The sequence below is a fragment of the Mesoplodon bidens genome (genome assembly GCF_964165515.1).
Source record: "Mesoplodon bidens genome assembly, chromosome: 7".
In the NCBI taxonomy this organism is placed as follows: Eukaryota; Metazoa; Chordata; class Mammalia; order Artiodactyla; family Ziphiidae; genus Mesoplodon; species Mesoplodon bidens.
In genome coordinates, this window is record NC_138164.1 from 109,358,515 (window position 1) to 109,383,503 (window position 24,989).

The window sequence follows — 24,989 nt, forward strand, 5'->3', positions numbered from 1 at the left end:
CACCCCCGCCCCTGCCCTGCCCTCCATCCCCTTCCCCATCGCCCTGGAGGCTCGCACCTCTGCTGGAGTCCTGGGCATCTGGGAGGGGAGGATGGGGCCCCCGCTGCAGGGACAGGGCCATACTGCTGAGGTCCCACATGGCCCTGCTGGTCCTCCATGCCCCCCTCCTCTAAGCCCTGACCCCTTCTTTCCCTGCACACTCTGCCCATGTGGCTCTGGCTCAAACCCAAACCCCTACTTAGCGCAAACCTGACTCCCAGGAAGCTCCCCAGAACACAGAGCCTCCTTTAAGTCTTCTCGGGTGGGGGAGGGGAGTTGCCCCTGTGACCCAGACACCCGCAGCTTATATAAGCTGCTCCAGCCCCTCTGGGATCCCAGCTGTTCTTACCAGAGATAAGACAAAGAGTAGGTTGAGGTGGGGGTAGAGGAGGGGCTGGGACAGCGTGGGGAGGGGTGAGCCGCAAACCGGGGCAGCGTCTGCAGAGCAAAGACTGAAGGAGCCCAGCTTGGGGGTGGGGGCTGCCCTCGGCCACTAGGAGCCCCAGGTGGAGCCCCGAGTGGCAGACTGTCGGGCACAGGGCCTGGAATCTGCATTTTGCCTTTGGGCGTCCCTGGGCAAGTCCTGCTAGGCCTCAGCATCCTCATCAGTAAGAGGAATGGTCCATCACTTCCTGGGATCCTGGGCTGGTTTGTGAGAGGGGCCAGGTGGAGGGGTGGGGAGCCTGGTGCACCAGGCCCCACCCGCTTAGTTCTCTGTATTGGGTTTCCTTTGATGAGAGGTTGGAACACTGTGGGTCTGGATGAGTGAAGACCCTGCCCCCTCCCACACCCCCAGCCTGAGAGTACCTGGGATCGGGGCAGGGAGAGCAGGGCTTCCTCTTGGTTGCCCTATTTGGGCATTTTTCAAGGACTTTTTTCCAAGTGTCTCCTATGCAGCCTCAGACTTCCAGGGAAGTGGGGGAGGGGCAAGCAGCTGTAATCACTGGCACTCCCTCATGTGACCTCCAAGCATTTAAGGCTCCGGGGTCGGCGCCTTTTTTTTTTTTTTTTTTTGGCCGCATCACTCGGCTTGTGGGCTCCTAGTTCCCCAACCAAGGATCGAACCCGCGTCCCCCGCATTGGAGGCGCAGAGTCTCAACCTCTAGACTGCCAGGGAAGTCCCCTGGAATTGGGCTCTTGAAGATGCCTCAGAGTGGCCTCCAGAGAAAAGGGGAGGGTGGTGATGGTGCCACATTTACTGCTGGGGTCCCCCTTGCGAGGGCCATGGGCAGGGGACTGAGCCTGCAGATCTGGGCAGTGGGATGTGAGGCGGCCCTCTAGGACCCCTCGCTTTTCTAACCCGCAGGTGAGAGGCTGGGAGAACTGAGGAGAAAGGGCCTCGCAGGAGGGGGAGCCCTGCAGACCTGGGGACACCTGAGGCCTCCTGTGAGGTATAACCCGACCCCTCTGAGTTTCGGGACATGGGGCATCTGAGGTCCTAACCCTGGCCTGTTCCTCCACCTCTCAGGGCCCGTCCCAGCCCCTTTACATAAGGTTCCAAGGCTGGGCCTCAGGTCAGGCCCGTGGCCATGGCCTTCACAGACCCGCTGGACGCCCTGGGTGGCATGGGTGGCTTCCAGCTGGTCTACACAGCCCTGCTGCTGCTGCCCTGCAGCCTGCTGGCCTGCCACAACTGCACTTCACAGCCTCCGTGCCCCGCCACAACTGCCAAAGGCCCGCCAACCACACTGCGGCCACTGTCAATGGCTCGGTGGCCTGGCTGAGGGCCACCGTACCCCTGGACCTGCTTGGGGCCCCCGAGCCATGCCAGCACTTCACACTTCCTCAGTGGGCCCTCCTGGACCCCAACACCTCCGTCCACGGAGTGGCCACCAAGGGCCGCAAGGACGACTCGGTCTATGACCGCAGTGTTTTCCTGTCCACCATGGTGATAGAGGTCGGGGGAGGGGGGCGGGGGGGGCCGTGGGGCTGCTGCCCGAGGCCGAGGCTAGAGCGTCCCTCCCTTCCCCGCACTGGGATCTGGTGTGTGAGGCCCGCGCTCTCCGAGACCTGGCTCAGTCCGTCTACATGGCTGGGGTGATGGTAGAATTACTTAAGAACTTGTTAAGATCCTACTTGTTAGGCAATTAAGTGCTTACATTTATAAAATATTTAAACTGTAAATTTAATTAACTAAATTAACAATTATATAAGTTATATAAGGCTTGTAAATTGAACCTAACAGCTAAAGGACATATCAAAATGAAAAACTTTTGTGCATCAAAGGACACTGTCAACAGAGTAAAAAGACAACCTACAGGATGGGAGAAAGTATTTGCAAATCACATATCTGATAAGGGATTAAAGAGAACTCCTAAAACTCAACAACAACAAGAAACAAACAAACCAATTCAAAAACAGGCAAGGTGGACTTCCCTGGTGGCACAGTGGTTAAGAATCCACCTGCCAAAGCAGGGGACGCAGGTTTGAGCCCTGGTTCAGGAGGATCCCGCATGCTGCGGAGCAACTAAGCCCATGTGCCACAACTACTGAGCCTGCGCTCTAGAGCCCAAGCGCGACAACTACTGAAGCCCGCGCACCTAGAGCCTGTGCTCTGCGACAACAGAAGCCACCGCAATGAGAAGCCCGCGCACTGCAACAAAGAGTAGCCCCTGCTCAGCGCAACTAGAGAAAGCCCACGCACAGCAACAAAGACCCAATGCAGCCAAAAATATAAATAAATAAATTTAAAAAAAAAACAGGCAAAGTACTTGAATAGACATTTCTCCAAGGATATACAAATAGCTGATAAGCACATGGAAAGATGCTCAGCATCACTAAGTGCTATGGACCGAATGTTTGTGCCCTCCCCAAAGTTCATATGTTGAAACCCTACCCCTCAATGTGATGTTATTTGAAGGTAGGGCCTCTGGGAGGTAATTAGATTAGTTCATGAAGGCAGGGCCCTTATGAAGGGATTAAAGCCCTAATAGAAAGAGGAAGGACCACAAGATTCATCTCTCTCTACCATGTGAGGATACAGTAAGAAGGCCATCACCTGCAAACCAGGAAGAAGATTCTCACCAGACACCAGTTTGGCACCTTGATCTTGAACTTCCCAGCCTTCAGAACTGTAAGAAATAAATGTTTGTTTTTAAGCCACCCAATTTATGGTCTTCTGTTATAGTAGACCAAACTGACTAAGGCACTAATCGTTAGGGAAATACAAGTCAAAACCACAATGAGATACCACTTCACACAACAAGTGTTGTCAAGGATGTGAAGAAGTTTGAACCCTGTGCACTGCTGGTGGGAATGTAAAATGGTGCAGTCACTATGGAAAACAGTATGGTAGTTCCTCAAAAAATTAAAAATAAAATTACCATATCAGCCAGCCATTTCACTTCTAGGTATACACCCAAAAGAATTAAAAGCAGGGATAAGAAGATGTATGTGTACGCCAAGTGTCATAGCAGCATTATTCACAATAGCTAAAGCATGGACGCAACCCAAGTGTCCATCAATGGGTGAAGAGATAAACAAAATGTGGTACATACATACAATGGAATATTATTTCGTCTTAAAAAGGAAAGAAATTCTGACACATGCTACAACATGAATGAATCTTTAGGACATTATGCTAAATGAAATAAGCCAGTTGCAGAAGGACAAATATTGTATCATTCTACCTATAGGAAGTACATAGACTAGTCAGACTCACAGAGACAGAAAGTAGAATGGTGGTTGCCAGGGGCTGGAGGGGAGGGAGGAATGGGCAGTTATTGCTTAATGGGTACAGAGTTTCAGTTTTGCAAGATGAAAACAGTTCTATGGATGGATGGTTATGATGGTGGTACAACAATATGAATGTACTTATGCCACTGAATTGTACACTTAAAAATGTTTAAAATGGTCAATTTTATGTTATGTATATTTTATCACAATTTTAAAAGTAAATAATTAAAAATAAAACAGGGAAGTTCCCTGGCGGTCCTGTGGTTAGGACTCAGCACTTTCATGGCTGTGACCTGGGTTCATTCCCTGGTTGGGGAACTAAGATCCCACAAGCTGCCAAAAAAACCCAAAAAAAAACAATCAACAAAACAAAACAAAAAAGCTAAAGGACAAACTAGTTTTTTTAATTGGTAGCTTTAGGTGATGGTTTTTAATAACAGCTTTATTGATGTATAATTCACCTATCATAAAGTTTACTTTTTTAAGGTTCATAATTCTGTGGTTTTTAGTGTATTCACAGAGGCGTGCAACCATCACCACTGTCTAATTTTATGATATTTTCATCACCTCCAAAAAGAGACTCAGTACCCGTTAGGAGTCATTCCCCATTTCTCCCTTCTCCTAATACCTGGCAATCAATTATCTACTTTCTGTCTCTATAGATTTGCCTATTTTGAATATTTCATATAGATGGAACCATATAAAATCTGGTCTGTTGTGTCTGGTTTCTTTCACTTTGTATAATGCTTTCGAGGGTTATCCTCACTGTAGCATGTATCAGTGTGTCATTCCTTTTTATGCCCAAATAATAGTCCTTTGCGTGGATAAACCACACTCTGTTTAGCCATTCATCAGTTAGCTGTCATTTGAGTTGTCTCTACTTTGAGGATATTGTGAATAGCGTGGCTCTGAACATTCGTGTACAAGTATTTGTTCGAATACCTGTTTTCAGTTCTTTTGGTTATATACCCAGGAGGGGAATTCCTGGGTCATCAGGTAACTCTGAGCAACTGCACAGTGGCTGCAACGTTTTCCATTCCCGCCAGCGAAGCAATGTATGAGAGCTCCAGTTTCTTCACATCCTTGCCCATACTTGTTCTTTTCCATTTTTTAAATTATGGTCATCCTAGTGGGTGTAAAGTGGTATCTCACTGCCGTTTTGATTTGCGTGTCCTTAATGACTAATCTGTTGCAAGCCTTTGAATAATTTTGATTAATTTTCAGAGTTCTGGGAAAGTTGATTTTAACATCTTTTGCCAGTGTTCACATGGTTTATGCAGGAGAAGATTTTGCAGATCCTTACTCCGCCGTAAGGCCCACTGTCCTTGCTCACTCTTGGTGGACGGCATTGACGACATTACCCCCATCATCATGATGCAAGGTTGTTTCTGTTATACAACAGACTCTAACAGCACAGTGGGAAAGGGACTGAGTACATTTTAGATCCCATCAGCTCATAGATTCTATAACTTTTACATCTTAGTTAATGTTCCATATCCTGTCTCCTTGTCAATACAAGCTTCTAGAAGCAGGAACGGTGGGTTGCTTTGCAGCCGTCCCTCTGGTTTCCAGCACTGTGTTTTGCCTGCTTAAAACATTTAATATGGGCTTCCCTGGTTGTGCGGTGGTTGGGAGTCTGCCTGCCGATGCAGGGGACGTGGGTTCGTGCCCCGGTCCGGGAAGATCCCACATGCCGCAGAGTGGCTGGGCCTGTGAGCCATGGCCTCTGAGCCTGCGCGTCTGGAGCCTGTGCTCTGCAACGGGAGAGGCCACAACAGTGAGAGGCCCGCGTAACACAAAAACAAAACAAAACAAAAAACATTTAATATAACCACTTGGGACATTATTTGGGTCTTTACAAATATTTTAAAGTTGTTTTGGGTTACGATGTTCTGAATCTAGACTCCAGATTTAGTCTGCATTGTCCAATGTGGTTGCTATTGGGTCCCTGTGGCTACTGAGATTGAAATTAATTAAAATTAAATAAAATTTAAAACGTAGTTCCTTGGTTTCGCTAGCCACATTCCAAGTGCACAGTAGCTACATGTGGCTAGTGGCTACTCTATCAAGAGGCACAGAGCTAGAAATTTCCACCATGACCCTGCTCTAGATAGTTCCTCTCCAGCTGTCTCAGAGCACAGGATCATCACTGTTGGGAAGTTGAAGGGGCACTGGGCATAGATTCTCCTTCATTTGCAAGGAGGCAGCTCTTTTAATGAGTCCTGATTACTTTTTTTAAAATTTATTTATTTATTTTTATTTTAATTTTTGGCTGTGTTGGGTCTTTGTTGCTGCAAGCGAGCTTTCTCTAGTTTCGGGGAGCGGGGGCTACTCTTCATTGCGGTACGTGGGCTTCTCATTGCAGTGGCTTCTCTTGTTGCGGAGCACGGGCTCTAGGCATGCAGGCTTCAGTAGTTGTGGCTCGTGGGCTCTAGAGCGCAGGCTCAGTAGTTGTGGCGCATGGGCTTAGTTGCTCCAAGGCATGTGGGATTGTCCCAGACCAGGGATCGAACCCGTGTCCCCTGAATTGGCATGCAGACACTGCGCCACCAGGGAAGTCCCCTGATTAGTTTTAATGATAAGGTAATGGATAAAGAATATGATTTTCCTGGGTGATTTCCAACTACTAGACAAAAGTTTCCAGAGAGGATGACTGTGCAAAATACAAAAAAAGAAAAAAAAAACAACCTTAAATAATGCTACCATTGTTATCTCTTCGGGGCAGCCTTTCATCAGCTCCCGGGGCACCAGGACCACTTCTCTCTTTATCAAGCACTCACCCCAAGGTCAGTCGTCATATAATCCTAGCCACAACCCAGCCTTACCTGGAGAGAGAACCCAGCCAGGTCTCCTGGTTCCCCAGCCAGGGCTGCTCCCAGAACACCCCTCCCCTCTCACAGACCAGCCTCCCATCTCCGAAAGACTTAGTGAGGATTATAAAATAGGCCCATCAAGCAGAGAGGAAGCAGCTGAGAAGCCCAAGTCAGGAGAAGGGCAGCCAGCCCACGTGGTCCTGGCCCAGTGCTGGCTTCAAGCCAAGGAAGGCTCTGGCATTAGCGAGAATGACTGTGAACACAGCTGACTTCATGGGTGTGCAACCTTGCAGTTGCTTGAGACCCCACGCCCAGAAGGGTCCCACATTTGGGTTAATGCTCTGCTGCTGCCATCTTGAAATTCTCAATCATTTCTGAACGAGGAGCCCTGAATTTTCACTTTGCACTGAGCCTTGCAAACTATGTGGCTGGTCCTGACCTTTTCCATGGAAGGCATTAATCTTCGAGCAAGAGACAGGCCAGGCAGGGAGATGAGGGGAGTGAAGAGCTGGCCAGCAGCCATGGAGAGACAAGCAGGGGTCAGCGAGCTGCAGAGCCACCTCAGGGGCCCCTGGGGTCCAGGCATTTAAGGGGTAAATGCTTGCTTGTTGCAGAAACATAACTATTCAGAGAAATTCTTTTTCTTTTCTTCTTTTTTTTTTTGGCCACATGCACAGCTTGTGGGATCTTAGTTCCCCAACCAGGGATCGAACCCGCACCCCCTGCAGTGGAAACGCAGAGTCTTAACCACTGGACCACCAGGGACCTCCTCTTCAGAGAAATTGTAATGACACATAACAAAGGTTTCCATGTTGTAACTTTGTCTTACCGTGATGTTAACAGTTTATTCTCTTCCCAAACTTTTGCCTGGTTTCATGTTAACAGGTAAAAGCTAAGAAGTGTTTGAAAGGAAATTCAACCAACAAACTTGTAAGGATAATTTTTCATTCAATATGCCAAACAAGACACTGCTATTTAACAGCAAGCCATACTACATGCAATACATTTTTGATGGTTTAAAAAGCAGCGAAGTGACTTTAGAACATAAAGGAATACTTAAATATTACACACAGAAGAAGAAATAGCTAAATGTCCTCTTGTATCTGAAAAAGACTCAAAATGTTCTAGATTTTTTTTTTCTTTTGGCCCGATTAGGAAAGAAGAAATAACTAATAAACTATGTAAATACATTAGTTAAAAGAAAACAAGATAAAGAAACAGGAAATAAATCAACTATACTTTAATTAAAAAAAAATAAAACTTTTCTTTTATGCCCACAAAAAAAAAAAAAAAGAAAGAAACGGGAAAGAACAGAATGTCAGAGTCAGCCTGCTAATTTTGATGAGGAAGCTATTGTAACTACTAACACAAATTGAAAATCTGCTGTTTACTAAAGTTGGAGGATGTATAACAACTGTAGTTTTAATTCCATATAAATGGAGCTAAAAATGCACTACAGCTTGTGGTCACTTGCTAGCTACATGCACGCAGGTATTTCGGTATTTGTTTTGCTTTGTTCATTAATAAAAAATCAGCTAATTCAGGGGCTTCCCTGGTGGCGCAGTGGTTGAGAGTCCACCTGCCGATGCAGGGGACACGGGTTCGTGCCCCGGTCCGGGAAGATCCCACATGCCGCGGAGCGGCTGGGCCCGTGAGCCGTGGCTGCTGAGCCTGTGCGTCCGAAGCCTGTGCCCCGCAGCGGGAGAGGCCACAGCAGTGAGAGGCCCGCGTACTGAAAAAAAAAAAAAAAAAAAAAAAAAAAAAAAAAAAAAAAAAAAAATCAGCTAATTCTAAAAAACAAAACAAAACAGAAAAAAACTTGCCTTCCTCATAGCTCCATCTTCCCAGCGTGGCTTCCTGAAAGCTTATACTGTGCCCACAACCAGCCAGAAGAACATTTGGACTCATTAAACTTGCCCACCCCTCCAGCCCAAGAAGCTGAAGTGCTTGGGACAACAGCTCTCCTCTGGCTGGACCTCGGGGTGAAACACCTTAGAAGGCGAACAGCACTCCTCCTCGGCTGCTGTCCCCACCCACTCGCCAGCCTTGAGGGAGAGGGGCCGGGGAGGAACAGTTCTTCTTTGATAAATGGGGGTGGGGGTGGGGGGAGGCCAGAGGACCACAGGGGAAAAAGGAGTCGCCTCGGGCTTCCCTTCAGTGAGTGCTTCCTAAAGGGAGAAGCACAGTTCGTCTTGTACGCTCACATGATCCTTGGAGACACAACTCATCTCCCACCTGTAAGGACAGGATAAACAGGATAAACAGCCAAACCTGGGGCCCAGCTCAGGCCAACCCTGGTTCTAGTTCACATCACATCCTAAGGAAGAATGTCTAGATGCTGAGGATCGTGCACCTCCGAGCAGGGCTGGGACAGTGAGGGGGAGAAAGATTGATGGCGTTTCTGTATTTTCCCTTTTATGCACAACACTCCCCAAACAAACACGTTGCCTTTTCTTCCTAAATTCTCACAGTACAAAGCGCTTGATTCAATTAAAACATGTGAGGGGACTTCCCTGGTCGTCCAGTGGTTAAGACTCCGCGCTCCCAATGCAGGGGGCCCGGGTTTGATCCCTGGTCAGGGAACTAGATCCTTCTTGCTGTAACTAAAGATCCTGCACGTGGTAACGAAGATCCCGCATGCCACACTAAAGACCTGGTGCAGCCAAATAAATACATTAATTAATTTTTAAAAAATTAAAAAATAAAACATGTGAGTGGACTGACCACAACTGACCATAAATGCAGGGCCACCTAGTCCATACACCACACCTGAGTGAACTTGAAAAAGGTACCCCCTCCAGGAAGATGCAGCATCCTGGGCACCCAGCTTGGTGGGTGAATGGTGCCCACCCCACTCCCAGGGAGATACAGCTTCACAGTAGGATGCACAGCTTGGCCAGTAAAACATAGGCCCAATTTCAGCAGCCTGTCCTCACCCATTTGGCCAGGCCTCCTTGCTCAGTGAACAGCCTGCACAACTGCACTCAGAGGTTCTGCTTAATCACTAAACATTAAGCTGTTCTACAATAGGCGGAAAGCAATTTGCCTGGCCCAATTCCTATCATGTACAGTTTACTGATAATTCTTAAAGCCTCACAGTAATAGCTACTTTCTTTTTTTTTTTTTTTTAAAGAGGAGGCTGTTAACTCAAGAGAGTCTCAGGAAATTTTCTGGTTATGTAAAAGAAAGTGAACAAAATGAGACAAGACTTAGAAAGATATTTGGGCAAAGGTGCAACAGAGGGATAGATGACTTGGTCTCCAGAGTCAGCTGGAGGTGAGTTCAGATTATGGCTACATGAGCTTGATAAGTCATTTAGCCTCAGTTTTGCCATCTGGAAAATGGAGATGATAACATGCACCTCATCGGGCTATTCTGAAGATTAAAGGAGGTAACATTCATTTATTCATTCATTCATTCATTCAACTGACACTTACTAGCACTTGTTACATGCCAGGCACTGAAACACAACTGTGAATATATATATAGGGACCCTACCATCTAGAATGGGGTCAAAAATAGTATAGGGCTTCCCTGGTGGCACAGTGGTTGGGAGTCCGCCTGCTGATGCAGGGGATGCGGGTTCGTGCCCCGATCTGGGAGGATCCCGCGTGCTGTGGAGTGGCTGGGCCCGTGAGCTGTGGCTACTGGGCCTGCACGTCCGGAGCCTCTGCTCCGCGGCGGAAGAGGCCACAGCAGTGAGAGGCCTGCGGACCACACACACACAAAAAAATTGTATAAAGTTTCCATTAAGATGAGTTATGAGAGAGTATGATGAAGGGTAATTGGCCTGGTCAGGTGGGTCGAGGAGAGTTTCTTGTTGGTCTGTGATCTGGAGAAAGAGTGGGAGCTACCAGGCAATGAGAGACCCAAGTAGAGGGAAGGGCATGTGCAAGGGTCCTGTGGCAGGAGGAAGCTTGGCTCATTCATGGAAGCTAGACCACTGGGGCTGGAGCACAGGAATCAAGGGGAAGAGTAATATCAGAGGCGGCTGGAGGGAGGTAGCTGGGGCCAGACTGGGCAGAGGCTTCAGGCCTCAGTGAGGATGTGGTTCTTCATCCTATAAGCAATGGGAAATGAAAGATTGGTCTTACGTTAGATGGGGCAAGAGGTGAGACATGGCCGGTGTGACAGGATTACATTGCTTTTTGAAAAGATTGCTCTGGCTGCAGAGTAGAAAATAGATTGGAAGGGAGCCAGAGTGGTGTGGGGACCAATTGGTAGGTCACTCCAGCCATCCTGGTGAGATAGGATGGTAGCCTGGACTAGCATGGTGGTGATGGAAAGAGGAAGGCGGTTTCATTGGGAAGAGAAGAGTGAAATAAGCATATCTTGGAAATACTGCAGGTTCAGGTTCAAACCACCCCAATAAAGTGAATATTACAATAAAGCGAATATTACAATAAAGCGAGTCACATGAATTTTTTGGTTTTCCAGGGCATATAAAAATTTTGTTTATACTGTAGTGTATTAAATGTGCAGTAGTGGGGCTTCCCTGGTGGCGCAGTGGTTGAGAGTCCGCCTGCCGATGCAGGGGACATGGGTTTGTGCCCCAGTCCAGGAAGATCCCACATGCCGCGGAGCGGCTGGGCCCGTGAGCCATGGCCACTGAGCCTGCGCGTCCAGAGCCTGTGCTCCACAACGGGAGAGGCCACAACAGTGAGAGGCCCGCGTACCAAAAAAAAAAAAAAATGTGCAATAGCATATGTCTAAAAAAAGTACATACCTTAATTCTAAAATATTTTATTGCTAAAAAAATGCTATCATCTGAGCATTCAACAAGTCATAGTAGTAACATCAAAGATCACTGATCACAGATCCCCATAAAAAATATGACTGGGGCTTCCCTGGTGGTGCAGCGGTTAGGAATCCACCTGCCAGTGCAGGGGACACGGGTTTGATCCCTGGTCCGGAAGATCCCACATGCCGCGGAGCAACTAAGCCCATGTGCCACAACTACTGAAGCCTGCACGCCTAGAGCCCGTGCTCCACAACAAGAGAAGCCACTGCAATGAGAAGCCCGTGCACCACAACGAAGAGTAGCCCCCGCTCACTGCAACTAGAAAAAGCTCGTGCACAGCAATGAAGACCCAACGCAGCCAAAAATAAATAAATATTTTGTTTAAAAAAATGTCAGGGCTTCCCTGGTGGCGCAGTGGTTGAGAGTCCGCCTGCCGATGCAGAGGACACGGGTTCGTGCCCCGGTTGGGGAAGATCCCACATGCCGCGGAGCGGCTGGGCCCGTGAGCCATGGCCGCTGAGCCTGCGCGTCCGGAGCCTGTGCTCCGCAACGGGAGAGGCCACAGCAGTGAGAGGCCCGCGTACCACAAAAAAATAAAATAAAATTAAATAAAATTAAATTAAAAAATGTCAATAATGAAAAAGTTTGAAATATTGCGAGAATTAAAATGTGACACGGAGACATAAAGTGACCAAATGCTGTGAAAAAAATAGTACCGATAGACTTGCTTGTTGAAGGGTTGCCACAAACCTTCAATTTAAGTGGAATAAAATGAGGTACGCCTATAAACAGAATAGGTGATGTGGCGGGAGGGGATGAGAGCTTTGTCGTGGGGACTTCCAGACTTCTGATGTGTGGGCCTAGGTGGACACTAGTGTCATTTTCTGGGACAGACAATGCTAGAAGAGGACCAGGTTATATGCGAAACCCTAATTTAGTTTTGGGAATGCTGAATTTAAGATGCTTCCTCTCTAAAAGAGGCACGAAAAAAGCAGTTGTGCCTGTATCTCTGCCTCAGAGGAAATGTCTGAGCTAGAGATAAAAATCCATGTTGGGAGTTCCCTGATGGCCTAGTGGTTAGGATTCCAGGCTTCCACTGCCGTGGCCCAGGTTCAATCCCTGGTTGGGGAACTGAGATCCCAGAAGCTGTGCGGCACGGCCAAAAAAAAAAGAAAACTCCATGAGTCATCCATGTAGAGGTGGCGCCTGGGGTGAGACTGCCTCCACACCACTTGGATCATTTGTAAACTTAAAAAAATGATATACCTTCTTGTGTATGCTTGTTCTGTAATCAAATCACCGAATAAATATTTTAAACTTTTTACTCCTAAAGATTTTATACAATATAAGAATTCATCCAGCCAAGAAGGATGTGAGTTCAAGGGAAGCTCCCACGCACAGAAATCTCAGAAAACCTATGTTAGTTATCTATTGCCATGAAACAAATTCAGCAGCTTAAAGCAACAAACATACTATCTCACAGATTCTATGGGTCAGGAGCTGGGGGGAGCTGAGCTGGGTGCTTCTGCCTCAGGGTCCCTCATGAGGTCGCAGACAGAATGTTGGCTGGGGTGGCATCATCTGAAATTTGGACGGGGCTGGAGAATCTGCTTCCAAGGTGCTCATTCATGGCTATGGGCAGGAGGCCTCAGTCTTTGCTGTGTACATCTGTCCCTAGGACTGCTTGGGTGTCCTCATGACATGGCAGTTGGTTCCCTCAGAGCAAGTGAACGGAGAGAGGCTGGCTTTTATGTCCTCATTCCAGATGTCACACACGGGCTCTTCCACCACATTCAGTCCACTAAAAACAAGTCCCTAAGTCCAGGCCACACACAAGGGGAGGGGGATGAGGCTTCACTTTTTTTTTTTGGTACGCGGGCCTCTCACTGTTGTGGCCTCTCCCGTTGTGGAGCACAGGCTCTGGACGCACAGGCTCAGAGGCCATGGCTCACGGGCCCAGCCGCTCTGTGGCATGTGGGATCTTCCTGGACCGGGGCACGAACCCGTGTCCCCTGCATCGGCAGGCAGACTCTCAACCACTGCGCCACCAGGGAAGCCCGAGGCTTCACATTTTAAAGGGAGAAGTATCAACGAACTTGTGGACATATTTTAAACCTCTAAACTGAAATTACACAGTCAAATTCTTTGACAAGAATCAACTCCTTCCTCTGGGTTTCTCCATGGCCTTCCACATTCAGAGGGAGTGGCTGTTGTACCCATATCCACTGATTTCCTTGGCTCTTCAGTAACCACCTGTAATTAAGCCCAGGGCTTTCATTTTGTCCTTCTGAGAACACAAAAGGTGAGTTGCGAGCTGGGAACTGACACTGATGAAGCCCTAACTGTCTACACTGGTTCTTCACAGCTCCTTCATCCTTCAGATTCTGGTCCTCAGCTTTGCATGAAACAACAAACATGCATCACATGTTTGTTGTGATGGAAACAACATACAACATGTATCACATCCTCAGAGATAACCAGGATCTGGAGAAGTGGTCCCCGCTAAACTCATTTTTGAGAGATTACTTTATAAATACTTAGAATAATTCATAAACCAGAACACCTCTGTGCTTGTGGCCTCCCAGGAATCTTTTAGGCCTTATGAATGCAGGTCCACCTAGGGCCATACGGAGCCACTCTGGGCATCTCCAAGAGGACCTGGTCAGCCACCAGGGATTAATTGCATCCAAACACCCAGCCTGCTGGGCTCTTCCTTCAGGAAGCAGGACAAAGGAGTAGAGATGGATGCCCTTGGAGAAGCAACAATGTCCATGCCCAGCTTCCTCCAGCCACACCAAGGACCTCAAGACACAAGCTCAGTCTTGCCTGGTTCTGAACCAATCTGGACCAAGGTGAGCATGGGAATCCTCATATCCAAGGTGCCAGCTTGGGCAACTTCTGGGCACCAGAGCTGCATGAGTTAGAGTACACAGAAAGCCACAATAATAGTGGCCTTAAAATTGTATTATTATTGTGATCACTATTTTGGCTACGCCGGGAAGCTTGTGGGATCTTAGTTCCCCAACCAGGGATTGAACCCAGGCCCTTGGCAGCGAAAGCACTGAGTCCTAACCACTGGACCACCAGGGAATTCCCTAAAAAATTAATTTCTTCTGTAATAAGCCAGGCATAAGCCTCAGGGCTGGGAAGAATATGTCTCTACAGCATCAGACACCCAAGGTTATTCTCTTTGTAGCTCTGTCGTCCCTTGAGCATTTCCTTTGTTCTCAGAGTCCCCATTCCAGATGGCTACAACCACGTCCCCATTCCAGCCACAGGGAAGGGAAAGAAGGGGAAGTGCGGGCATGCCCTTTCTTCCTCTTAAGGGCACAGCCCAGAGGATGCCCACTCACATGCTATCGGACAGAGCCTGGTCACATGGCCACACCTGGCTGCAAGGGAGGCTGGGAGATGCAGTCCTGATTCTGGGGAGCAATGGGCCCAGCTAAAAAGCAGGAGTGTCTTGGCATAAGAAGAAAAATATGGATATGGGGCAACTAGCTGTTCCCACCATCAGAGTTCTGTCTAATCCCTGCCACGCGCATAAGTAGGATAGTTTACATTTATCAAGAGCATTCCAGGCACCAAGCATTGTGCAAGGGTTTCACTTACATTATCACACAATTTTCACAAGCCTTACACTTACTGAGATTCAGGAATATCGGCAAATTTTTCCAGTCCACCCAATAGTGCAAGCAAAGCCTGCATTTGGACCACCCAGCTAATATTCCACATCTGAACCATGATCTAGAACAGCACCAGTAGAAATATAACGCAAGTTACATGTGTAATTTAAAGTTCTCTAGTGGCCACATTAAAAAAAGTAAAAAGAAATTAATTTATAGGGACTTCCCTGGTGGTCCAATGCTTAAGAATCCGCCTTTCAATGCAGGGGACACGGGTTGGATGCCTGGTCAGGGAACTAAGATCCCACATGCCACGGGCAACTAAGCCCACACGCTCTAGAGCCTGCGTGCCACAACTACTGAGCCTGCGTGCTCTGGAGCCTGCGTGCCATAACTAGAAAGAAGCCCACGTGCTGCAACTAAGACCCAATGCAGCCAAACAAATAAATATTTTTTTTAATCTATTGTGACTTGTCAGAAAAATGAATAAATAGGCACATTATTTTTTTAAAAGAAATTAATTTATAATATACATTATAGTAAAATATAACATTTTAACCCAATATTTTGGGTTAAATATGTAACCAATATAAAGCATTATTAATGAGATATTTTACATTCTTTCGTTGGTCTCTAGCCAACACTCCAATGCCCGGATGCTTCCTTCACATGTGTCAACTCATTTCATTTTCACAGCCATCCTGGAGTCCACCTGGTTTTATACCCATTTGACAAACTGGGAAACTGAAGGGCTCAAAGCCAACTTGAATGGACAGAGTGGAAATCTGCACCCAGTCTACGCTGGCATCTCTACTGGCTGCTGGACCCTAAGCAAGGCATTCCAACCTCCACTTCTTTCCTTTGGTCAATAAACACGTCCTGAGAGCATCTACCTGCCACACGTCAGGCACCAGAATATAAGAACAGACATGTGGGACTTCCCTGGTGGCGCAGTGGTTACGAATCCGCCTGCCAGTGCAGGGGACACGGATTCGAGCCCTGGTCCGGGAAGATCCCACATGCCGCAGAGCAACTAAGCCCGTGCACCACAACTAATGAGCCTGCACTCTAGAGCCCGCGAGCCACAACTACTGAAACCCGCGTGACTATAGCCCGTGCTCCACAAGAGAAGACACTGCAGTGAGAAGCTCGCTCACCACAATGAAGAGTAACCCCTGCTCACTGCAACTAGAGAAAGCCTGCACACAGCAATGAAGACCCAACGCAGCCAAAAATTAATTAAAAAAAAAAAACATTAAAAAACAAGAACAGACATGTAATCTGCCCCAGGGAGCTTACAGTAAAATGAGCTGGAGAGATATGAATCCAAGAAGGAAAAATGTGAAATTAAAGCTGTGATAAGGGTCATGAAGGAGAGACTCTGGAGGTCAAGGAAGAAGGCCTGAAAAAGAGGAGCTGGACCACAGCAGGGACTAAAGCTCTGTGGCAGATGGACCAGTGTGGCCTGAGACAGGAGAACAAAGGCTGGACCTTGGGGGTCCAAAGGTGAGAGGAACCCACTGAAAGGGTTCTACGCAGGAGCTGGGGCTGACATGACCATACTTGAATTTCAGACAGATCGCAGTGGCCATAATAAGGAAACGATCTGGGCAGTAGAGGCTAGTCGCAGTAATGCACACCGGGTTGCCTTAGGAGTAAGGACTACACAGGAGAGGCACCCAGTAGGATGAGTGCGCACTAGACATCAGCTGCTGGTATGGCCCCGGCCCTCAGTCCTCCGCGGATGTACAGTCTTTGTAACACCCCTCCCCCTCCCACCACCTCCGCACCACGGGGCCAACGCAGCGCCTCAGACGTGGTAGTAAGTCAATAAACTGTAGTTAATTGGTTCAAGGTTCATAGCTTTGTTTTTTAAAATCTTGCCTCCCCCTCTCCAGAAAGCCTTAGTTTCCCATAGCAACAGCATGGGGAATCTGGGAAGGGTTTGAATAACAATCCTGCAGAAGCGCAGTCCCTGGGACTGTACCACACTACCGCCACCTGGTGGTAACATGTCCACACTGCAGAGCAGTGCCCGCCAGGCAATATTAGTGTCAAAAATAAATAAAAGATAACATTAATGAAGTGTACAAATAAAAATGGTTAAGATGGTAAATTTTCGGTTATGTTTTTTACCACAATAAAAATAAATAAAATGATAAAAGTATAAAATAAATAAAATTATTATATATAGAATGGAATAAAAAAATTTTAATAAATTAAAAGTGTAAAATAAGTCCTTTCTCACTTGACTTAGGATATAACATTGCTTAATCTTGGGATTATGTTGTAGTCTCAAAATTTACTTCTCATTATTATAAATTACATTATTACATGACAGTTCAAAGTATTTCTGTCCTATCTCTACACTTCCCTCAAGCTCTTTAAAATTTTATTTGGCAAACTTCGGGGGGGTGTATATAACTATATACTATTATACATGTATTATTAATTATGCTATATAGTATATAAAATATTATATGCTATATTTATATATACTGCTGCTCTTGGCTCAAAAGCCACCCTTTATTAAGTTTGCATTTTCCAAACAGATTCTCAGCATCGTGTCCCATATGATTTCCACTTTGCGTCAGCTCTTGCTGGGGTACAGAATACATGTGACCTATCCACCCTGTGTGTGCCAACAGCAGTGTACAATTGGCCCTGACCTTAAGGCTTTCAATCATTTCTAGCAAATGTGAGGTCCATGAGGTCCCCATTTGCAATCAAAGTCCAGGATCCGTGACAGGAGATGGTTTGAAATCTCACCTCATTGTTCCCTGGGAGTTCCCCACAATAGTTTTGCTACACCTACTCACAGCTGCAATATAAAAGAACTGGCCCACAGTTTAGTCTGTTCCTTATCAGCAATGCAACCTCCAGCAAATTACCTAAACTCTCCAAGTTTGTAGAATCCCTATCAGTAAAATGGGACTAACAACGTCTTCCATGCATGTGCTAAAAATGTGCAAAAAATAAAGTGATAAGGTATAGTAAAAGCATTATAAGCTGTAAAGCACTATGCAAATATTGTATTCCTATGTTAAGATGGGATTCTCTCTGCTTTTTTGGTTTTGGGGGGTTTTGTTTGTTTGGGGCTGCAGTTAAAACATAAACTTGTGTTGGAGACCTGGGCTGGGCTGGATCTGCCTCAACCTTTAAGCTAGAACTCTCTCCAGACGTGTCACTTCCCTCTCTGAGTTTCCTTATTTGCATGTGGGAAACAGAGGTAACAACACCAATAACTCAGGGATTGCATCATCATTACATGACACAGTGAAGGTCAAAGCTGTCCCAGAGCAGGTGTGCAGTACCTGGTAGCCAAGGGCTCTCTTAGAGCACAGGCTGGTCTGGAAGGCCCCCCAGAGAGTGGCTGTTCCCTGACTGGCCACACGGCCACGTGGGCCAGAAGCTGCGCCTCTCTCCACCATAGATAGCCTGGGTTTTATGCCCACAGACAGACTTTATATTGAGAGAACAGCATGTCACTGCATGAAACATTGTATTTTATTCCCTGACCAAACTGTTCCTTTGAGATGACAAGCCACTCGAAAAAATAACGATAAACCCTACCCACCTCAGTCCTTCAGGATATGAAGGTTTTTTATGGCTTAACAGGAATTATATTATTTTCTTTAATGTGAGATACTATATAACGAGCACTTATATTGGACTATATTGCTTACAAAACACAGCTACATGAATTTTTTTAAATAAAAGCTTTACTGAGATAATTCACCCTTTCAAAGGGTACCATTTGATGTTTTTTAGTATATTCACAATGATGTATATTCACACTATTGTGCAACCATCACCACTATCAACAGCTAGTATATTTTGATCACCCCAAAAAGAAACCCTGTACCGATTAGCAATCACTCCCCATTCTCCCCTCCCCAGCCCCTACAACCACAAATCTACTCTCTGTCTCCACCGGTGTCTATTCTGAATATTTCACATGAATGGAAATATACAATATGTGGCCTTTTGTTTCTGTCTTCTCTCATGTAACATAATGCTTTCAAGTTTCAGCCATGTTACAGTATATATCAGTAACTTTATTCCCTTTTATTTACTGAATAATATCCCATTGTATGGATATACCATATTTTATTTGTCCATTCATGTCGATGGACATTGGAGTTGTTTCCACTCTTGGGCTATTATAAATAGTGCTGCTATGAATATTTTTATAGAAGCATTTTGTGTACACATATGCCTTCGATTCTCTTGGGTACATACCTAGGAGAGGAATTGCTGGATCATAGGGTAGTTCTATGTTTAACTACTTGAGGAACCACCAGACTGTTTGCTTCACCATTTTGTATTCCCACCAGCATGTTTGAGGGTTCCAATTTCTTCACAAATTCAACAACATTAGCTGTTGTTCATCTTTTTTTGTTATAGCCATTCTATTGTGAAGTAATATGATTTGCATTTCTCTAATGACTAATGAGGTTAGACATATTTTCATGTTTTATTGGCTATTTATATATCTTCTTTAGGAAAAAGTCTATTCAAGTCCTTTGCCCATTTCAAATTGGGCTGTTTGTCTTTTTGTTATTTAGTTATGAGTTCTTTATGTATTCTGGAAAATAGACACTTATCAGATATATGATTTGCAAATATTTTCCCCTATTCTGTGGATTATTTTTTCACTTTCTTGATAGTGTCCTTTGATGCACAAATTTTTAAATTAAAGTGAATATTTTATCATTTTAAAACTGACATGCTATTATATCCATTAGCTAAAAGAGGAAATCATTCTCTTGTGGTATTGAGTACAATTCAGCAGCCGTTCCTAATAAACTCTAAGTAAAATAGAACTAGAAGAAAATAACTAAATTCTGATTGTGCATTCTTAACACAAACCAGTAGCAACCATCAAGCCAAATGAGGTCATCCTGAAAACACTGCCATCAGATACAGGAAGAAGACAAGGATGTCCGCTGTGATTCAATAATGTTTTCAAGGTTTGGATTAGTGTAAAAGGTAAAGCAATTAAATTAACTAAAGAAATTTAGAAGAATAGTTGCATACGCTTAGGTTGGGAAGATCTTATTAAGCAAAGTAGGAAACCTAAAAGTCATAAGGGAAAAGATAGACATAAAAGTTGTAAAACTTTGGATGAAGAAACGTGGTTAAAAGGTAGATTGGGGAAGAAAACACAGGCAAGATGCTCTTTGACATAGGTCTTAGCAATATTTTTTTTTGGATATGTCTCCTCAGGCAAGGGAAACAAAAGCAAAAATAAACAAATGGAACTACATCAAACTAAAAAGCTTTTGAATGGTGAAGGAAACTATCAACAAAACAAAAAGGCTGCCTACTGAATGGGAGAAAAAATTTGCAAACGATATATCTGATGAGATGTTAATATACAAACTATATGAAGAACTCATATAACTCGACATCAAAAAACAACCCAATTTTAAAAGTAGGAAGAAAACCCAAATAGACATTTTTCCGAAGACATAGAGATGGCCAACAGACACATGAAAAAATGTTCAGCATCACTAAACATCAGAGAAATGCAAATCAAAACCACAATATCACCTCACACCTGTCAGAATGGCTATTATCAAAAAGACAACAGGGACTTCCCTGGTGGTGCAGTGGTTAAGAATCCACCTGCCAATGCAGAGGACATGGGTTTGATCCCTGGTCTGGGGAAGATCCCACATGCCGCGGAACAACTAAGGCTGTGCACCACAACTACTGAACCTGCACTCTAGAGCCCGCAAGCCACAACTACTGAGCCCACGTGCCACAACTACTGAAGCCCGTGCACCTAGAGCCCGTGCTCCGCAACAAGAAGCCGCTGCAATGAGAAGCCCGCACACTGCAACAAAGAGTAGCCCCACTCTCTGCAACTAAAGAATGCCCGTGTGCAGCAACGAAGACCCAACGCAGCCAAAAATGAATAAATAAAATAAATAAAATTTTTTAAAAAGACAACAAATAAGCGTTTGCGAGGATGTAGAAAAAGGGAACACTTGTGCGCTGTTGGTGGGAATGTAAATTGGTGCAACCACTATGGAGAACAGTATGAAGGTTACTCAAAAAATTAAAAGTAGAACTACCATAACATCCAGCAATTCCGCTCCTGGGTATTTTTCCAAAGAAAAGGAAAACACTAATTAAAAAAGCTCTCTGCACCTTTATGTTCATAACAGCATCATTTACAATAGCCAGGATATGGAAGCATCCTAAGTGTCCATCAATAGATGAATGGATAAAGAAAATGTGATATATATATATAGATAGATGGACAGATATAGATACATATACATACACATACACACACACACACACACACACACAAGGAAGTATTACTCAGCCATAAAAAAGAATGAACTCTTGTGACAGCATAGATGGACCTAGAGGATATTATGCTAAGTGAAATAAGTCAGACAGAGAAAGACAAAAATTGTATGATTTTGTTTATATGTGGAATCTAAAAAACCAAAACAGGACTTCCCTGGTGGGGCAGAGGTTAACAATCCGCCTGCCAATGCAGGGGACATGGGTTCGAGGCCTGGTCCGGGAGGATCCCACATGCCACAGAGCAACTAAGCCCATGGGCCACAACTACTGAGCCTGCACTCTAGAGCCCGTGAGCCACAACTACTGAGGCCCACAAGCCTAGAGCCCGTGCTCTGCAACAAGAGAAACCCCTGCTCCCTGCAGCTAGAGAAAGCCCTCATGCAGCCAAATAAATAAATAAATAAAATAAAAACCCAAAACAAATGAACAAACATAACAAAACAGAAACAGAGTCATAGATACAGAGAATAAATAGGCATTTGCCAGAGGGGAGGGGTGTGGAAGGAGGAGAGAAATAGGTAAGGGAGATAAAGAGGTACAGACCTCCAATACAAAATAAATGAGTCACAGGAATGAAATGTACAGGGTGGGGAATATAGTCAATAATTTTGTAATATCTTTGTATGGTGACAGATGGTAACTAGACTTATCGTGGGATCATTTTGAAATGTACAGAAATATCGAATCACTCTGTTGTGCAACAGGTACTGGCATAGTGTTGTAGGTCAACTATACTTCAAAAACAAACAAAATCATAGAAAAAGAGATCAGATTTGTGGTTACCAGAGGCAGGGGTGGGGTGATACGGAATTGGATGAAGGTGGTCAAAAGTTACAAACTTCCAGTTAAGATATATAAGTACTAGGGATGTGATGAACAACATGATCAATGTAATTAACGCCATTGTACATTATATATGAAAGTTGTTATGATAGAAAATCCTGAGTTCTCATCACATACACAAGTTTGGTGGGGTTTTTTTTTTTCTATCTCTTTAATGTATCTCTAGGAGAGATGGATGTTCACTAAACTTCTTGTGGTCATCATTTCATGATGTATGTAAGTCAAATCATTATGCTGTACACTTTAAACTTATACAATGCTGTATGTCAATTATATCTCAATAAAATTGGAAGAAAATAAAATAAAAATACCTCTGCTAAAAAAAAAAAAGACAGGTTGGGAAAAAAAAATGTGTGCAACACATTTGATGGACAGTGGTTATTGTCTATGGCAGGGGTCTGCAAACATTTTTTGTAAAGAGACAGACAGTAAATATTTGAGGGCCACAAGGTCTCTGTCACCACTGTTCAAGTCTGTCTCTGTAGCACAAATGCAACCATAGACCATTCATATACAAATAAGCATGGCTGTGTTCCAAGAAAACTTTATGGATACTGAAGTTTGCATTTCATATAATTTCCATCATACATCATAACATCATGGAATATTATTATTCTTTTTTTCTCCAACCATTAAAAAATGTAAAAACTGGAAATTCCCTGGAGTCCGGTGGTTAGGACTCCACGCTTTTACTGCCATGGGCCCGGGTTCAATGTCTGGTCAGGGAACTAAGATCCCGCAAGACACCCAGCGTGGCCAAATAAATAAATAACTGAATAAATATGTAAAAACTATTCTTAACTTATAGGCCTCATAAAAACAGGTACCTGGTCAAATTTGGCCTAACGGCCGTAGTTTACAACCCCTGATCTTTGATATACAAAAACTCCTGCTACTTGGTAAGAAAGGCAAAGGACAAAGGATGTAAACCTGCAGAAAAGGAAATCCAAATGGTCAGTAAGCATTTGTAACAGGATATGGAGAGATTTTTTTCCTGTTAACAGAGTAAATATATGACAAATAATCCCACATTCTAGAGGGAGGGTCTTGACATGCTCTTGAAAGCTTTCTAGAAGACGCCAGAACCAGTCCTTTGACTATCAACCCCCATCACCCACCTCCAGATAATAACAGACAGCTAATGATTCAGAAAAGGAAAGAGAAGGGGGTCAGTGTCATACTTAGCCTATTTGACACCCAGAACAGATGATTTTTAAACTCTCTCTCCACTTTACGAGATTATTTTGGTAATTATCATGAAATGAAGCTATACCCAATATTGAAGACATTACATATTTCAAAATAGATCATGTCATTGTTCCAGTAACTTCCTCTTTTGCTTTTTTTCTTTGTTGTGCTCTATTGGGCCAATGTCTTTTCCTGTTGGAACAGTGCCCTCTTCACATGCTATAAAGGGATTCTGCAGATGTAGTTATGTGCCCAAATCAGATGACCTTAAGAAAGCGACATTATCAATGTGGTCCTAACCTAATAACATGAGCCCATTAAAAGCAGTGTCTCTGGCTGGTGGAAGAAACCTCTAGAAAGGAATGCAACTTAGCCGACACTTTGATTTCAGCCTTACTGAGAACCCAGACATGCTGTGCCCAGACTTCTGACCTACAGATCTGTGGGCTAATAAATGAATGTTGTTTTATGCCACTAAATTTGTGATAAATTATTACATAGCAATAGAAAACAAATATACGCTCTACTGCCCATACCCAGGTGGACTGCTCCCACCCTCTGCCCTTGGTACCCACCAGTAAAAAGCCTTAGGGGAATGTAAGGTGGTTTTCCCTCTCCAGCCCTCCCCCAACTGTGGTTAGTATGCAGACTACACCCTGTTTCACACGGCCGGACTGAGGACAAGACAGGGCTCTGCCTGGCTCATCTCATGTCCTGAGGTGCCCGCTAAAAGTCTTTGGTCTCTTTAGTGCAGTCGTGAGAATTACTGCTCTAGTGATACCCTATACTTTCCTACCTTTGGATGCTCAGTTTCCTTTTTTTGTTTTTTTGCGGTACGCGGGCCTCTCACTGTTGTGGCCTCTCCCGTTGCGGAGCACAGGCTCCGGATGCGCAGGCTCAGCGGCCATGGCTCACGGGCCCAGCCGCTCCGCGACATGTGGGATCTCCCCGGACCGGGGCACGAACCCGCGTCCCCTGCATCGGCAGGCGGACTCTCAACCACTACGCCACCAAGGAAGCCCTCAGTTTCCATTTTTTAATTGTACTTTTTTATCGTAAATTTAAAAACGAAGAGCATCTTTGTTCATAAAACTTTGAATTTTGGCTGGTTTTCTTAGGATAAGAAATGCTGAGTCAAAGCGGATGAACATTTTTAAGGCTCCTGACATACACCGCCAAAGTTTTCTAGAGACTCCACCCATCTACCATCCCATTAGTCAAGTATGATGCCTAAGGTTATTTTATCTAAGCTGAGCCAGTGGAGATTTTGGGTCAAAGAATTAGGAGATATTTCGGGGGAAGACCCTCTTCTCATTTTACCTCTGAACTCTCTCCCCCTTAGGGACCCATCTTCACGCTCAAGCTTCCAGTAGCCTAATGGGAACCTCTACCTGGAAATTCCAAAGGTACCCAAACTTGATGTGTCCAAAACCAGATCACTTCTGTCACCTTTCCACCTCTTTTCCACTGAAATGCTCCAGATCCAGAAAACTGACCTATCGCTGTGGCTGGGACCACGGTGGTAACCATGACGATAACCATGGCAACCAGATTCCCTAACGAAGTCACATGGAGTGCAGACATGAAGCAGGAGACACAGAGGGACGACAAGCTTGTCCTCTCCCGCGTTGGGCACAAAAATGGGACATTTAAGGGCATATACACGACATCGCCTGCGCACCATGGCACGGGACGAAAGGGTGGCGAACGTACGTCACGGAGCTTCGCGAAGCCCGG

The 24,989-nt window shown here is 45.1% G+C and overlaps 1 protein-coding gene across 1 annotated transcript; it reads left to right on the forward strand.

Annotated features, from left to right (window-relative positions):
• Positions 1 to 1,568: 1,568 nt before the first annotated feature.
• On the forward strand, positions 1,569 to 24,630 carry LOC308620856 (solute carrier family 22 member 20-like; the record flags this gene model as incomplete). Its single annotated transcript, XM_081240746.1, is given in 4 exon segments — positions 1,569 to 1,671; positions 1,674 to 1,936; positions 2,014 to 2,082; positions 24,595 to 24,630. Coding segments are annotated over 4 exon segments (471 nt in total).
• Positions 24,631 to 24,989: the final 359 nt, after the last annotated feature.